The sequence below is a fragment of the Triturus cristatus genome, chromosome 3_1 (assembly GCF_964204655.1).
Source record: "Triturus cristatus chromosome 3_1, aTriCri1.1, whole genome shotgun sequence".
Taxonomy (NCBI): Eukaryota; Metazoa; Chordata; class Amphibia; order Caudata; family Salamandridae; genus Triturus; species Triturus cristatus.
Genome location: NC_140583.1, coordinates 1,168,090,389 through 1,168,103,935, shown reverse-complemented (window position 1 = coordinate 1,168,103,935; position 13,547 = coordinate 1,168,090,389). Strand labels below are relative to the sequence as shown.

The window sequence follows — 13,547 nt, the reverse complement described above, 5'->3', positions numbered from 1 at the left end:
CAATGCTTGAAACGTATGAGGTAAGTACTGCAGAGTTTTGTTCTGACATGAGGGGTCAGTTGTTAATTGTTTTGCAAAAGCCCTTTCGTCCAGTGACCCCAGCCACTCTGTCAAGATGGATGCGTTGGCTCATGATCGAGGTGGACATTGACGTGTCAAAATTTTGAGCCCACTCGGCTCGCGGGGCCATGGCCTCGAAATCTTTCAATTTGGGAATCAGCCTGGCAGGTATAATGAAGGCGGCTGATTGGTCTGCAGAATCTACTTTTAAAGCATTTTATTACACACCTATTGTTGATGTGGCTTCTGTTGTGGTGGCTAAGCTTTAAACAAGCATAATCAGAGCCTCCTGTCCTGAAATAGAATTAAAAATTTGCAAACATTTGTGACAAGCATTTTCAATTCTATTAGGGACACGGAGGCGAGTATTATCCCACCCAGTTAAATGTCTGCATTGTTTGATTATCTGCATAAGTTGTTTCTTTCACTCCCTCCCAAAAGATTATTTTATTGTCACAATGTTCGACATAGGCTGTGAGACCAGAATTACAGTCTTTCTCCTTTTCATTTCAGGTATGGATGGCATGTAAAGCGTGCCGCTTCAGATCTTCGGTGTAAGCTTTCTGCAGTTGGAGTGGACTTACGTGGCACTTACAAGGCAGTTCAAGATTGCATGTGGTCCAATCGGAGGATCGAGTGTTGGGCCCCGTTGGGCCCCAAGTTGATTCCTCTGGAGGAGGTCCTGTTGGATCGATGGTTCTACAAGATCAAGTTGTGTGATCTGACTTAACTGTTAGATGGTTAGTCAAGGAAAGAGGACTCTATTACTGTTGTATATGTTTCTATATAGCTATACTGTATGGTTGATCACGTGACTCATGATCGGTATTCATGGGTAATGTAGTGTTTTGAAAACTTTTCTTTTATTGGCTTCTGTCTAAGTAGTAAAGAAATGAGAAGCATAATCCTCGCCTCCGTGTCCTTAATAGAATTGAAAATTCTTGTCACAAATGTTAGCAAATTTTTAATTGTGCCGGAGCACACAGAATATCTTAAATCACCATGTGTTGAGCTGTTAGAAAGTGGAGATCATATACGTTGCAAGAGGAGGACAGTAAATCTTACATCGAGCTCCTTTATATTTAGTCAAACCGTTAATCACATTCTTACCTGTGGAACGGTTCTTTTGACACGACACACTTCAGGCTGCATGAGTTTTTGCGAGAACTGCCAGCACGAGCAGCATGCGCAAACAGCAGGAGTATATGTTGTGCTTACGTCAGTTCCCCAGCACCTAGCATTACGACATGACAACATTGATAAGCGCCATCTTAAATAGGGATGCTGCATACAGTGTAACATGAACTGATTCCCCGTATTATAATTATGTTGTGCATATGAGCTTGAAGGATTGGAATTTGTCATTCTCACTTGCATAGCCAGCATCGTAATAATGCTTACGGAGGATTGGTGACGGGCACACCTGTACAAGCCTGTCTACATACTGTATATTTGGAATTCTAAGAAGTGAATTAATTAGGCTGAGTTTAAGGGATTCAAAGAAATGTTTTCATTGTCTTTCTGCACATAACCTACAATAGTATTGACGAATGCAGGAGGATCGGTGATGGGCACACCAGTACAAGCCTGTTTACACTTGGGAAAGGATCGTTCGCATCAGTTCAACATTGGTGCTGTGAGAGAATGTTTTGGTGATAGGCACACCCTATGACAGCCTGTAAAAACTATTGTTGACAGGCGCCCCATCATTTTCAATCGTCATTGTGTATCAAATATGTGTGCTTCACAATCCTTTCCATTGACACGTCCCCAACCTTCCTGGCTACTACCCGGGAACCTACTATAAAGTGGCACGGATAGAGAGAATTTTTCTTAGATTACATAGGCCCTTTAGAGGAAGCAGATGAATAACTGTCACGGAAAAAGAAAATTCTATTACATTCATTGGGACCTCAAGGTCTTAAAGTTTATAATTTGATTGAGAAAAAGACTTGGTTAGCAAGTAAGACTAATGTATTACAGCATGCCTTAGAAGCTTAAAATGTGTATTATTCTATCTCAGTGTGTATAGGCATTGATCGCCATGAATGTTTTAGCAGCAAACAAGGTAAGTGGAAACAATTGAGAAATTGGTGGCTGATCTAAAAAAATTGGCACTGACATGTAGATTTGGGGCATTGCACGATGAATTGGTTTGGGACCAAATCATTATGCATGTCAATAATGAACGGGTACAGAATGTGGGTGCATGGTGAAGCACAACTATCAGAGGTGGTAACTTTATTTAAGAAAGCAGAGATTTCAAATAAATGTGCGAAAGCTATTACAAGTGATTCGAAGGATGATGAGAAAGATGTTGTGAACAAAGTTGAGCATAAGGTTAAGAAGGATGTGCTTAATCAAAGGGAATGTAAAAGAGATGATTCTAAACTGGGGAGAAAAGGTGTTACAGATGTGGTAGTAGGGATCAACTGATGTAGAGCAAAAGGTGTACATCAAAGCTCTAAAAATGTGGGGTGTGTGGTGTCATAGGACACTTCGCCAAAGTGTGCAGAAAAGGTAAAAGTGGTAAGAAAGTTTCTATTATTCAAAGCGTGAATGATGATTCTGAATCTCATGCATTAGCTGGAGAAGGTACATCTAAGGATCCTGATTGTGCTTTAGGTATCACATCACAAGGTGATGCTATGGTTAATCTTTTAAGTGTGCAGTCCAGAGACAAGTCGGTTTGTAGGGTAAATTTAGGAGAATTGTAGCTCTCATTGTTGCAGATTCTGGATCCCCTTATAGCATTATAGATAAAGTTGTATAAGAGAAGGAATTTGTAAATGTACTAGGACCACCATTATTGCCGCCAGATGGAGTTCCAGAAAGTGTTACTGGAGATTGGATCCCTTTAATTGGGTCTAGGGAGTTAACAGTTGAGTTAAAAGGAATAAAAGCTACATAAAAATTATATATAGCTGAAGACGGACCATCGGTCCAAGGGTGGATAGATCAAAGAAAGGTAGATATTATTCTGGACCCCAATAGCCCGGAACAAGTCCTAGTTATGACTATTTCCCAAGGTGTTTTGTGGGAAGATTTTCAGGTTGGAAGGTTATGTACATAAAATTATTCTTTAAAAAATGCCAAGCCCAAGATTCACAAGTCCAGCGAGATACCATGGGTTGTGAGGGAGAAGCTCAGCAAAGAATTGGATACTTTACTAAAAGGCGGTATCATTGAAGAAATGGATGCATCCAAATGGATTGCACCATTAGTTATAGCATCGAAGGCTAATGGGAAAATCGCTTATGTGTTGATTTGAGGGATTTAAATAACAACATTGTGGTAGAGAAATTTCCCCTCCCAAAGATTAATGAAATGTTGGCATCACAAAGAATATGAAATGGTTTTCAATGATCGATCTGTCATCGGCGTAACATCAGGTGAAATTACATGATGAAAGTAAGAGTTTAACAACATTTATGATGCTGCAAGTTTGTTACCGGTATGTGAACATGCTATTCCGTCTAGCCTCGGCAGCTGCCATATTTCAAAAGCTTATGATGCATAAAATGTTTAAGAACTTACTGAGGGTTATCTTTTTTCAAGATTACATTTTGTTCACAAGAGAACCTAAGAATGAGCATGATGGCAGAGTGTGTAATGTACTAGATAAAGTGAAGAGGAATGTATTAATAGCTGAGATTTCTAAGTGCAAATTTGGTGTGCAGTCTTTAGATTATTTAAAGTGAAATTTGCAGAAAGGGCAGATACGGTGAATCTTATTTTGCTTATGGACGTATTGTTTCAAAGGGGAGGTTTAACTAAAATAATTATTATGGGCAATGGAGTACAATTTAAGAGTGCAGATATGCATACATTTTAAAAATGGTACGGGATTGAGCACAAGGTGACCTTAATTTATCATCCATGTGGAAATAGAGAGGTAAAACAATTCAATCGTGTGAATAAAGATTAGTTGAAATTGGCCAAACAAAGAAATTTTAATTGGAAATTGGGGATCAAAAAAATGGTGTTGATGTATCGCACCACACCAAAAGTGATGGGATATAGTCCCTTTACTATAGTGAGGGGAAGAGTTCCCTTCACTGGGAACAATCAAGGTTGGTTGCTTAAGTCTAGAAAAAGTCAGCACTCCCTGCAGAGGTGAGGAAGAACATTATGATATATAAGGATAAGTATAAGAATTACAGAGATGTGAAATGTGGAGCAAAGGAGGCTTTTCTGTAGAAAGGGGATCTGGTCCATGTAAAGTAACCTTACAAGGTGAGGAAATAGTGAAAGCAAGTATTCAGTTGCACTAAAGGTCTTAGAGATTTTTACCAACTCCGCAAAATCGAGTGATGGACATATGTGGCACATGAGTCGTTTTTTAAGATGTAACAGTGGTAAAGAAGAGTGGTTGAATGATTTAGACACAAAAGATTATTATTGGCTTTGGTCACAACAAGATGATGTTCAATTGACACATAAACAGGTACAGTGTGAGAAGATGCGAGAATTACAGCAATCAGAATTGACAGAGTGAAATGTCATTGTCCAATGAAGTTCAGTCACATCTGGAAAGTTCTTCCAGTAACAAACATCCAGAAAGTTCTTCCAGTAGGAAATGGGGGAGAGAAATCAGGTTATTTACAAGATAATGTCACTTAGTCTTGGAAATAGTAATTGGGATACTATTTTGAGTATGATATTTAGTGTCCTTGTATCATTTTATATTTTTTTGTTTTGTTTTAACTTGGTGATAGTTCAATATGTTCTTAGCTATAGTACCCATTGCTTAGTAATCTGTTGTTTTTGTATTATGTAAAGGAAGAAAATGTGTTATGTTTATGCCAAGTCAAGTTAATTCAGCTTTATTTTGGCTCAAAAGGCCATAAAAGTACATAAAAGACATTATTCAATATAAGAAATAAATAGTTAAAAGTGTAGATATGATTAAAACCAGTTCATTACAGTTCAGAAACGTTCTAAATACAAAAGATTTAAAATAATTAAAAGACTGTTGATTAACAGGCGCAATATAATAAAGGGTGAGCAAAAATAGCAGGAAAGTCAAGCATTAAGATCCGGGACTGAGCGTTGAAAATGCAGCCTATCACATCACTGCTTCTACCGTGGGTAGGTTCCCTGGTTTTATGCAGTGCTTTGCCCTAACTTTGCAGATAGCCAGTAGATAATGTGTTAGTGCAAAAATTAACGACTTACTGAAGTCAGTTCTTAGTATCCTTGAGACATCTTTGTATGCTCTAGTGCCTACGGAACGGCATGGCAGTAATATCCAGCATCGCCTGATGCTCTCATATGCCGGGAAGATAAAACAAGACAGGATCAAGGGTCTCCTTGGGAGCACCACATACCGGGCGCCGCCTCTCATCCACCCTGGGTACTGTAGCCCATCTAGCTGTAAAAGACCGGAGAGGAAGGGTCCAGTAGCGTAACTACAAGAACAGGAGCCTGGCCATAGGAGGTTCAATATCCTCCACGAAATGTTCTCTGCTATAAACATGTTTATATTTAAACGTATTGGAATGTTGACTATGTCATACTGTGTGGACTGTACAGCATGTAATGTTAGGGATGACAGTTGGTGCCGCATGTCAGTTGTAGCAGACGTGTTGGCCTTCCTAGGAATAATCCTATTAATTAAAGAAGCTGATTCAAGTGAAAGCTTGTGGAGCATTCTTAACAGGGTCCCTGTGTGAACGGCTCTTTCTTGCCCTCTTTGATCAGGTCACTGACAGTGCACAGGCACACTGGTCCAAGTTCTATACGTAGTTACATCTATTCAGGGATATTGACTTTTGTTTTCAATATTATAATACAGCAGCATCACAATAATATTATTGCAAATAATCTTTTGGGCCCCTCCTCTCATTTTCCATATGTGAGGTCCTGTTTTGATCTAAAAGATTCATGGACGTTGCCTAGTTTTTAAAAACATTCTCTACAAAGTCTGTAACACACTCACGTGCATCACCCACATAAAAATAAAAAATTTAAAGAAAACTGTGATTTTTTTGCAATCTATTTAAGAATTATTCAAGGTCATCAGGGCAAGACTCTCTGCAGAACAGAGCTGGCTCTGTCACGGAGCCCCCTGAAAGACTGGGACTCTGGGCCAGGGCCCACTTTGCCCATGCCTGATACTCAATGCACTCTTAATGTAATTCAACGCTGCACATCATATTTAAGAGGCGACAAGATGCTTTAAAAAAACACATAGCAGGTAAAAGGTGTCTGATATTTGCAGCCCGTACAATGGGAAGTAAAAAAAAGTGCTCGCACAGATTTATAAATAGGGCAAAGTGACATGAAGCGGACAGTGTGGACAAATTATTGCAGGGGCATCTAGGGAGGGACCTGAACCAATTACCCTGTGTGGGAAAGGCGCATACAATGTATAACTCAATCTAAACCTGGTCCGATAAAACATGTGTTGAAAATTACGAATTAAAACTAGATATGGCTCGAACCCCCTAGTTGTAATCAGTTTAGAGTGGGCAATTACCGTTTGAAGATTTTAAACCATTTTTTCATGAACTTTAAATACATAATCAATAAAAAGGGTTTCCACATGTTCTTTGGACAAGGCAGAGATCGATGAAGGATTAGTGTAAAGATCAATTTGACCTAGTTGTTGAAAAGACTGCTTAATATATTTTGACCACGGGATCTCCCCCATTCTATCTACTGCTAATCAGTCGTTCACCAAATCTTAACCCATAATAGTAACGGGGCAAGCTGGGCGACATCAGTTAGATCAGTTAAACCAAATTCTGCCTGGCCTATATAGGTGGATACCGAGTTCGGAACTGATAAAATACAGCTCACAAATCTATTTTCAATGGACTAGAGTTGCCCAACATTTACAGAACGCCATACACCAGTGCTAATATGTCAATGCCGCAACCAATAGAAAATATTGGTCGCCAAAGGGTAAACATCCCACCTTAGAATGACAGGTTAACGGGTTAATGGGTTAACGCCCCAGTGCACACTACTCCACTTCTCTCACCATTAGATGCTGGAAAAGCCAGGATCGCATTATATTGGTCGCATGCTTTGGCAGGACTCCCCTTTTGTTCTTTGACTTTTTATCTTCACTGTCAAGGAGCGCGGTCAGGTCCAGGTTAACCTACAGGGCAGGAAGAGAGAGAGAAGAAGAGCTTACAAACAATGCAGTAAAAAGGGAAGGGATTGTGTTCCCATGGTGATGTCGTCGCACAATAGTCTCCGCTTCCATGGCGACAATGCCAGTCCGCGGGAAATGTCTCTCACAGCAGCACTGTGCAACCACTGCACTGAAATACTTCTCATGAATCAGGGGATTACTTGTTTACCGAGAGTGAGAAGAAGTTAATGTTACAGCAATGTTTTAGCATCGGTTTTAATGTGAGAATGTGCCGTAGCTGCTTAAAATGGTGAACTCGTTGTTTCAGGAACAAATATTTCAATAGGACTACTCTCTGAAACTGATACTATTAATTAATGTTCACGTTGTATTAGAAGTGGCTCCTGCCTTAAAGACGTCGGGCTGCTTTACAATTGTGTTACATGAACCCTTGGGAAGCTCACTTGCCAAGAGATGCAAAAACAACAATTTGATGGACAAAATGAAGAACAATGTCATACATTCACCCCAGTACAGAGATCTGGGCCTAAATCCAGCGTTTTTTTGCTCACCAAAGAATGATGGATTTAACCCAGATCTTTTGACTGGGGGAGAATGTTTGCATTGTCAGCATTCCGTCCATCGTTTGTTTACGTAACACTTTTTGCCCTAAGTGGGATGGGTATGCCCAGATGTGGGTCCCTTGCTCACTGCACCACTGGAATCAAGCTAGCCTGGCTGAAGAAGGGTGACATATCCGGAAACCGGTCGCAGGATGATTGTTTCCGGTCCAGGGAAGACCTGACCTGGCATTTCGGTCTGGACTGTTCCCATGGGGCACAGGGTCAAGACTGATTTGCATATGGCTGGGTCCAAACTGGGGTGGCATAGTGGGCAAAAGAATGATGGAATTAACCCAGATCTTTTGACTGGGGGAGAATGTTTGCATTGTCAGCATTCCGTGCCCAGAAGTGGGTCCCTTGCTCACTGCGCCACTGGATTCAAGCTAGGCTGGCTGAAGAAGGGTGACATACCCTGAAACCGGTCCCAGGATGCTTGTTTCCGGTCCAGGGAGGACCTGGCCTGGCAATTCGGTCTGGACTGTTCCCATGGGGCACAGGGTCAAGACTGATTTGCATATGGCTGGGTCCAAACTGGGGTGGCGTAGTGGGCAAAAGAAGAATAGATTTAACCAAGATCTTTTGACCGGGGGAGAATGTTTGCATTGTCAGCATTCCGTCCATCATTTGTTTACTGTAACTCTTTTCGCCCTAAGTGGGATGGGTATGCCCAGACATGGGGCCCTTGCTCACTGCGCCACTTGATTCAAGCTAGCCTGGCTGAAGAAGGGTGACATACCCTGAAACTGGTCCCAGGATGCTTGCTTCCGGTCCAGGGAGGACCTGGCCTGGCACTTACATCTGGACTGTTCCCATGGGGCACAGGGTCAAGACTGATTTGCATATGCCTGGGTCCAAACTGGGGTGGCATAGTGGGCAAAATAACGATGGATTTAACCTAGATCTTTTGACTTGGGGAGAATGTTTGCATTGTCAGAATTCCGTCCATCATTTGTTTGCTGTAACACTTTTCGCCCTAAGTGGGATGGGTATGCTCAGACGTGGGTCCCTTGCTCACTGCGCCACTGGATTCAAGCTAACCTGGCTGAAGATGGGTGACATACCCTGAAACTGGTCCCAGGATGCTTGTTTCCGGTCCAGGGAGGACCTGGCCTGGCAGTTTGGTCTGCACTGTTCCCATGGGGGACAGGGTCAAGACTGATTTGTATATGGCTGGGTCCAAACTGGGGTGGCGTAGTGGGCAAAAGAGCGATGGATTTAACCCAGAACTTCTGACTGGGGAGAATGTTTGCATTGTCAGCATTCCGTCCATCATTTGTTTGCTGTAACACACTTGCCAAGAGATAGCACAATTCCGTATGATATAGGGAATGGTTTTGCAGGGTCCAACACATGTAGGTAGAGCGTGAGGGCGTTTGCTGCATAATAACTGAGGAATCCTGCATCTATTCAACATATATTTGACCATTTTAATTTTTCATTAATTTCTAGATTCTTCACGATTGTCCAAAAATTCTTAGGACTCATTTCTAGATTTTTTTTCTAAATTCTAAATACAGACATGCACACACAAATTGTTTTACACACAGGATAACTCAGATTGGCACAAAACAATGACGTTGCATTCAGTGATACTATGCAAGACTCTTGCAGTTTTACTGCGGCCCACTCATTCTTCTGTGCATCAGAACACTTCCTTTATGCACTTGAAGCAGGCAGGAGACAGCCTGTGTTCTTACTGTCCGTTGAGAACAAGCCTTATTAACAACTCCCAATTATTCTGCTCCAGAACCATGCCCGTTTTTTCATTTTTGATTTGTGCAAACCCAGCTGTTACTAGAGGCTTTGTCAACCATCTCAGCACCGGCAATCTTATGGAAAAACCCCTATTGACTAATAAGCTAAAATAATATGTGCAATATGCGTCACCCTTTGCAAAATATTCTGATTCTCAAATGCAAGACACAACTGTAAAGCACATAAAACTGGCTCACAATAAGGAAGTCGTTTACACTGTAACCTACGGTCATTCACTGAGCGGTCCACTAGTGTATGTGGCCACTGCGTGCATATCCATTGTAAACCTGTCTGACAGGATATTAGAGCACAGCTTGCACTTCACAGTCATGTCTGCACAGGCACCATGATGTATGGAAAGCAATGTGAGAGCCCATAATAACGAAGGCTGCGGATTACTGCGCCTTGAGACCCTCGCGGGTGAGTAGCAAGCTTCACAATTCCCCGATTGATAGATTGATTGATTACAGGAAAAAAGATGTAAGAAGAATGCTTTTATTAGGCAGCTATCAAAAGAGCATTGACTATACCCCAGTGATTTTCAACATACCAGATTCATTGCAGTATTACAAGATGTGATCTTTATTGCAGACCTTTTATCTGAGAAATTACTACTATTTCTGTCAAATGATGGGGTCAAGTACGGTCAAAGAGTGAAGATATAACACCACGTTACTAAAGTAACGATATCTTCAATACCATTTGCAATCCTGGAAGCCTAGATGTGTAGTGATTTTTATGTTATATAACCAGGAACAACTTTGTAGGATGATCCAGATTACATAACGACTGTGTGCATACATTAAATACATTAAAGATATACTCATGCACTCACCATCTAATATTTTTTATCGCTTTTGCAATTTAATAACAAAATGGTAAAAACCGACAGACATTTGAAGCCATGTCCCATTCCCATGTCCAAGGTCTTTTCTCACCTACCATATCAAACTTGTATCAAGAGTGTAGAGTCCTCTTTAGCTCCAAGAGTCCTCTTTCTGTCATCTACATGAAGGCTGCCTGCCTTTCCTGCAATGCTTATTCCATTCTTCAATTCATTATATGCAGCGAGGCCCAACCGAGGCAGAAATACTGAAGCAGACATCCCTAAGCTTTTCAAACTTTTTGGGGCCATCTCAATCCATGTTCCTATACCACCTTTCCTACCTAGTTTGTGGTGGGTGGTACAGTATCAGAATATTATGAGCTACATATGGCCTGACAAAAATAATGCCTACTAACTCTTGTTTGCAAAATTATCATCGCATTAGAGTTAAAACAAGACATAATAGAAAATCTACTACAATTAGTGTAATACCTTTATGAATGATATTTAGGCTGAAAGATTTGTAGAAGATTATCTTTTTGTCAGCAATATTCTGAGATAGAGCTGTTATGGCTTGCCAGTGTGGCTTGTGACTTATTTTTTGGAGAAAGATCACCAAAACCAAATTAACAAATTCTTTGTTGCATCACAGGAGCGGTCCAAATACACAATTTCCCTCCCAAAAAAGGTGTGCATCTGCATCTTTCTCTGAATTCACACTAATTAACTCAATAAGACCATATCGTATGCAGACGACATGGAGATGATAGTTCCTATAGAGGAGAATCCTGCAGTAACCAAATTAAAGTTCATAAACTGTATTTCGAATATAGCAAGATGGATGAGGAAGAATTTCCTTCAGCTTAATTCCTCTAAAACAGAGATACTGCTGTTTGGTAAAGCGGAGGAATTGTGGACCCCAGACTGGTGGCCATCAGAACTAGGAGAGGCACCCTCCCCAAAAGGATGGGCCAAGAATCTAGGCATCAGAATTGATAACAAACTATCTATGGAAGAACAGGTGAAGACCTTGTCATGCACCTGCTTCGGAACAATGCGGGTGCTTAGGAAGATCTTCCCTTGGATCCCTCTCAATGCCAGAAAAACTCTTATTCAGTCGCTCCTGGTTAGTCGACCGGATTATGACAATTCTTTGCTGGTTGGAATAAGGGAAGACCTGTTATATAAATTACAGGTGGTCCAAAATACTGCAGCCCGCCTTGCCCTCAATAAACCAGTGCGAATCCCCAACTTTACCTCTCCTCCGCCAATTACATTGGCTTCCTATCAGGAAACGAGCTATCTTCAAGCTGTTATGTACGGTTTTTAAGTCTCTCCAGGGGACTGGCCCTGCCTATTTTAAGAAGAAACTTGAATGTTACCAACCCGTGCGACTGTTGAGATCTAGCAATCGCAATCTGCTCTGCACGCGGAGAATAAGGAAGGCCAAAATGGGCGGTCGGGCATTTTCTCATCTAGCCCCAGCCACTGGAACAGTCTCCCCGAGTAGATCTGTGCTTGTTCCAATCTCTCTCGATTCAAGAAAATGCTTAAGACCTGGCTATTTTAAGATTACACTGTCTATAGGGTGTCCCATCTCAGGCACCGAGAGATCCCCTTGGGGATGATTCGCTGCGCCTTACAAATGAGTTTATTAATAATAATAATAATAATAACATACTGACTTCATAAAAAGAAACTGGCTCTGGAGGCACTGCTAAATTACGTGATAAAGATTCTCCTCCTGTCCATGCCTCTCTGTTATTTCGTTGTGTCAGACCTTCCACACAAGCGCATCTGGACCCTCATGTAATACACCGTGAAGGATCTTTTAGTTAAACTAGCCTAAATCTTACTCTCACTACCAGGGGCGGCTCCTCCTAAGATGGAGGAGCATCACCCCAGTGTTCTCAGAGCAGTAGAAAAGGGAAAAATAAAATGATAATAACACGGTTATTATCATTTCATTTTTCATTGCTGAGGGGCTGGTGGTTCAGGGAGAATGAGTGGACTTGCACAATAAGTGTGCATGACTGCTTGGCTGCCTGTCTCTGGCCAGCCAAACAATTATGCACACTTAGCATGTTCCCCACCATGGCTGCATTACAGCCTGGGTCGGGTACATGCGCAATCTTCTTGTTCCCATCTGAGTGCTGTGCCATGGCACGAAGGCCGATCACAACGCTGTATTACAGCGTTGTGATTGGTTCAGGGGAGCCTGTGTGCTTCCGGACTCTTCAGCAATGACGGAGGAAAGACAGAGGTGGCCACGGCGCTAAGAGTTTTAAAAATATAGATATTTTGTTCCCCTTCACCCCCCCTGCCCCCACCCCTTTCCCTGCCAGACGCCACTGCCCACTGCTACTTTTCTTGGATGTGGCAGTGCCTCCTGCCAGTCAGTCTTCAATTGGGTCGCCAGGAGTCTTTAATTTGTGCTGGTTAATGCCAGTGCTTTGCACCAGCACATGTTTTTAAGCACCAACACTTATAAGAGAAAATCACAACGTGGTGCTCTGAGCCTATTTTGAGCATACAAAAAAATATACAGAACTAGCACTTCAAGACATTTTCTAAAGCTGGAAGTGACCTAGAATTGTTCAAAATTTCACACTTGTTTACGTGTGATGATTAGTAAGTAAAGTTGGCGTTTGGCAGCAGTTGCAGGAATTGTGGATGATGTTAGCTGCAGTGGAAGACCTTGGGCTATGGCACTTACATTTTTACAAATTAAGCACTGACAGACAGAGCTTTAATGGGCGGCATGGTGTGAGTGGAATTATTTCTTAATTTTTTATGGGTAACAGAAATCACTTTTTTGAAAATAGTTGATGTAATACGCCGTTCTCTGTGGAACAACGGTCTGGCATACAAGTCAAGTCAAGTCAAGAGCACTTGTAAAGTGCGCGGCTACTTCCGACTAAGGTGTCCCGGCGCTGACAGCAGAACCTGCAGAGTAGGGAGAGTGAAGAACTGCATGTTAGGGGAAGGCAAAAAGCCGGGTCTTCATCGCTTTCCGAAATGCTTGTTAGCATACCCTCATTAAATGTCAGGTTTTTTCTGGGGGGCATGTAAGAGCTGCAAATGTTTTAAGAATTTGGTAGGACACATAACATAGCACCTTGAACAGCTTCTCGAACGTTTTCATACTTGAGACTTCCCATATGTTCCCTAGCTTAATCAACCCATTCATGTCCTATCC

General features: G+C 41.7%; 1 protein-coding gene across 15 annotated transcripts in view; it reads right to left on the bottom strand.

Annotated features, from left to right (window-relative positions):
* PKNOX2 (PBX/knotted 1 homeobox 2) overlaps positions 1–13,547 on the bottom strand; it is a 3,737,380-nt gene that overhangs the window by 325,619 nt on the left and 3,398,214 nt on the right. For 14 of the 15 annotated variants that reach the window (XM_085646078.1, XM_085646083.1, XM_085646080.1 and 11 more), the window contains one exon: positions 7,049–7,168. The exons of the other annotated variant lie outside the window; for it this stretch is intronic. In XM_085646078.1, the coding sequence (XP_085502204.1) occupies positions 7,049–7,168 (120 nt within the window). The remainder of the gene's footprint in view (positions 1–7,048; positions 7,169–13,547) is intronic. 15 annotated transcript variants of the gene reach the window in all.